The sequence below is a fragment of the Protobothrops mucrosquamatus genome, unplaced genomic scaffold, assembly GCF_001527695.2.
Source record: "Protobothrops mucrosquamatus isolate PMUCROS unplaced genomic scaffold, P.Mucros_1.0 scaffold313, whole genome shotgun sequence".
In the NCBI taxonomy this organism is placed as follows: domain Eukaryota; kingdom Metazoa; phylum Chordata; class Lepidosauria; order Squamata; family Viperidae; genus Protobothrops; species Protobothrops mucrosquamatus.
Window position 1 is genome coordinate 273,547 of NW_015386653.1, and position 3,965 is coordinate 277,511.

At 44.2% G+C, this 3,965-nt stretch overlaps 1 protein-coding gene across 1 annotated transcript; it reads right to left on the reverse strand.

Moving 5' to 3' along the window:
• Positions 1-2,644: 2,644 nt before the first annotated feature.
• On the reverse strand, positions 2,645-3,607 carry LOC107286683 (zinc finger protein 420-like). Its single transcript, XM_029283986.1, has one exon. The coding sequence runs from the start codon at positions 3,605-3,607 to the stop codon at positions 2,645-2,647; it is 963 nt and encodes a 320-aa protein (XP_029139819.1).
• Positions 3,608-3,965: the final 358 nt, after the last annotated feature.

The window sequence follows — 3,965 nt, forward strand, 5'->3', positions numbered from 1 at the left end:
TGTGGTGTCTTATCTTTGCAGCAACGTTTAATGAAACTTAGTGGGTAATTATTTTGTTTGCATATGCTGAGAAGATATGCTTTCTCCTTAGATTTTGCTGTTTCTGTGCTGCAGTGGGTCTTGATTCTTTTGAATAAAGTTCTTAAACAGCTGATTTTATGCGATACAGGATGATTACTTTGGTAGTGGAGAATTCTATTGGTGTGAGTGGCTTTGCGATAAACGGTGGTTGATAGGTTGCCATCTTGAAGGCGATGGACTAAGACATCCAGGAAGGGTAAGGTGTTGTTGTTCTCCTCTTCTGCTGTAAATTGGATGTCTGGATGGAATGAATTCAGTTTCTGTAAGAATTTGGTGGTATCACATCGCTTGATGACCGCAAAGGTGTCATCCACATACCTAACCCAAAAACTGGGTTGATAATCAGCCATGACAACACGTTCCAGATCCTGGTCATCAAGCGATGTGATACCACCAAATTCTTACAGAAACTGAATTCATTCCATTTATATATATAGTTAACAATTGGCTAAAGATGCTCTCTTGCTGATAGAAAATCTAATGACACGTAGTTCTTGGTTTATAACCGCTTGTTTAGTGACCGTTCAAAGTTACAGTGGCGCTGAAAAAAGTGACTTACAACCATTTTTCACACTTATGACCATTGGTCATGTGATCAAAATTCAGACGCTTGGCAACTGGCCTGTATTTATGATATTTGCAGTGTCCCGGAGTCACGTGATCACTTTTTGTGACCTTCTCACAAGCAAAGTCAATGGGGAGGCCAGATTTACTTGACAACTGTGTTACTAATTTGACAACTGCAGGGATTCACTTCACAACCATGGCAAGAAAGGTTGTAAAACGGCAAAACTTACAACAATTGTCTTGTTTAGCAACAGAAATTTTGGGCTCAGGTGAAAGTCATACGTTGAGGACTACCTATATGGGAATACAGCCCTATGGAAAAAGAGGGAGGAGAAAGTGAGGAGAAATATCTGAACGAAAGAGAAAAAAACAAAGAAAAGGAAAATCCTTTCTCTTACAATCCAAATCCCTAACCATTGCACCTGATTTTCAAGTGCCCTAGACCAGGGGTAGGCAACCTTGGCTCTTTTATGACTCGTGGACTTCAACTCCCAGAGTTCCTGAGCCAGCATGGCTAAGCATGGAAACCTCTCCCTTTCTTCTCAGCATGGCTGGCTCAGGAATTCTGGGAGTTGAAGTCCACGAGTCATAAAAGAGTCAAGGTGGCCTACCCCTGCCCTTAGACCATAGGTGTCAAACTCATGTGTCATGTGATGTGTTGCGACCTATCGTAACTTTTTTTGCATTGCCGGAGCTGGGGTGGGTGCGGTCTCCGTATGATGCAACTGGCCTGCCGGCCGGCAGTTTGACATCCCTGCCCTAGACCAGGGGTAGGCAACCTTGACTCTTTTATGACTCGTGGACTTCAAGAATTCTGGGAGTTGAAGTCCACGAGTCATAAAAGAGCCAAGGTTGCCTACCCCTGCCCTAGACAAAGGATATATCACGTCATGTTCAAGAAATCATCAAATTCATTCATGGAATTTGGGAAATCTATCCAGGTAGTCTTTGATGTACAACAGTTCATTTAGTGGCTGTGCAAAGTTACAACAGCACTGTAAAAAAGTGACTTATGACCGCTGTTCACACTTAACGACCTTTATAGCATCCCCATGATCATGTGATCAAAATTCCGAAGCTGGGCAACGGGCTCATACTTAGGACCGTTGCTGGCTTCCAAGGTCACATGATCCCCGTTTTGCGACCTGCTGACAAGCAAAGTCAATGGGGAAACTGGATTCATTTAACAACCGGGTTACTAACTTAGCAACTGTAGCGAGTCGCTCAACCATGGTGGCAAGAAAGGCCGTAAAATGGGGCAAAACCCACTTAACAAATGTCTCACTTAACAACAGAAACTTTGGGTTCAATTGTGGCTGCTAAGTCGAGGATTACCTGTACAAAATTGGGAACAAAAATAATTTGGGCAACATAGACCGAAAGAGGGACATGCAGTTTGGAATTCATTTACTTGGTTATATTAAATGTTAAAGCAGGGGTAGGCAACCTTGGCTCTTTTATGACTTGTGGACTTCAACTCCCAGAATTCCTGAGCCAGCATGGCTCAGCTTGGAAACCTCTCCCTTTCCCCTCAGCATGGCTGACTCAGGAATTCTGGGAGTTGAAGTCCACGAGTCATAAAAGAGCCAAGGTTGCCTACCCCTGTGTTAAAGGCACACATAAATAAGGGTAAATGTCAAAAGCATTAACATGGACTTTTCCTCCCTGATGAATGGCTAAAAAATAACTTTGCAAATTGCACACACTCTTTTCACCTCTTTCTACAGCTCGGTGGTTCTTCCTCCTTCTTTTTCTTCCATTTACTGGGGTACACTGCCATATTTAGTTCCAGCATTCCTTTAGCCATCAACTGTGGCAACCAAGCTCCACTGGGGTAATCCCATGAAAGGACCTCCTCTTCCTCGTATCTGGGCATGCATGGAGAGTAAGTTGAGTGAGAGGAGAGTTCACTTATGCTTGGCCTTCCTCTCACCCACTTCTATGTCTGGGTCATGTGATGGCAAGGGAGGCCATTGCTCTACCTGAAGATCTTTCCTCATGCGCGAAGGTCGGCTTCCTCACCGGCGTGGATTCTTTGATGATAGGTAACGGCACTGCTACTACCGAACCTCTTTCCACACTCCGTGCATTTATATGGCTTCTCCCCCGTGTGAAATCTCTGATGGGAAACAAGCTGCCCTTTCTGAATAAAAGTCTTCCCACAGTCTGTGCATTTGTAGGGCTTCTCGCCGGTGTGGATTCTTTGATGGTAGGCAATGGCGCTCTTGCTACTGAAGGTCTTTCCGCACTCCGTGCATTTATACGGTTTCTCCCCTGTATGGATCCTCTGATGGGAAACAAGTTGTCCTTTCTGAATGAAGGTCCTCCCACACTCGGTGCATTTATAGGGTTTCTCCCCCGTGTGTCTCCTCTGATGGCGAGAAAGGCCACTGTGACAGAGAAAGCTCTTTCCACACTCTGTGCATTCATAGGGTTTCTCCCTTGTGTGGATCCTTTGATGGGACATAAGATTATTGCTCCTACTGAAGCTTTTTCCACATTCCATACACTTATATGGCTTTTCACCTGTGTGGATCCTTTGATGGGAAGTAAGTTGTCCTTTCTTAATGAAGCTCTTCTCACATTCCATGCATTTATAAGGTTTCTCTCCAGTGTGGGTTTTTTGATGGCCAATCAGGGCACTGTTCCGAGGAAAGCTCTTTCCACACACTCTGCACTTATATGGTTTCTCTCCCGTGTGGATCCTTTTGTGACAAGTAAGATCTCTGTTTTCAATATAGCTCTTCCCACACTCCATGCATTTGTAGGGTTTTTCCCCTGTATGTACCATTTGATGGCGAGTCAGATGACCATTTGTTCTGAAGGCCTTCCCACACTCTGGGCAGTTATATGGCTTTTCTCCCGTGTGGATCCTTCTATGACGAGTGAGGTCTCTGTTCTCAATGAATCTCTTTCCGCACTCAGCGCATTGATATGGCTTTTCGCCCGTGTGGATCATTTGATGGCGAAGGAGGTTACCGTTTGTACTGAAGCTCTTTCCACATTTCACGCACTTACACCCCTTTGTGTGAAATTCTTCACGGGAATAACCATATGTGCTCAGACTAAAACCCCTCCCAAGTTTGATAAATGTATGTGGTTTGCGTTTCCTGCATAGTTTTTTGGGTGCGCCAAGAGGGAAGAAACTATTAACATTTTTTCCATATTGCCTGCAACCACACTGCTTCCTTTTAGCCTGGCTTCTACAATATTCATGCAAATTAAATTTATTTTTCTCTCTTTGGCCACGTCCTGCGTATTTTCCATTGGTGTTTTTCTTCTGAGCTTCCTGGATCTGGAATGGATGGATTTCAAAA

What these genes read in the sequence shown, in the direction of transcription:
- LOC107286683 (XM_029283986.1), bottom strand. Translation starts at nt 3,607, where the DNA reads ATGATCCACACGGGCGAAAAGCCATATCAATGCGCTGAGTGCGGAAAG.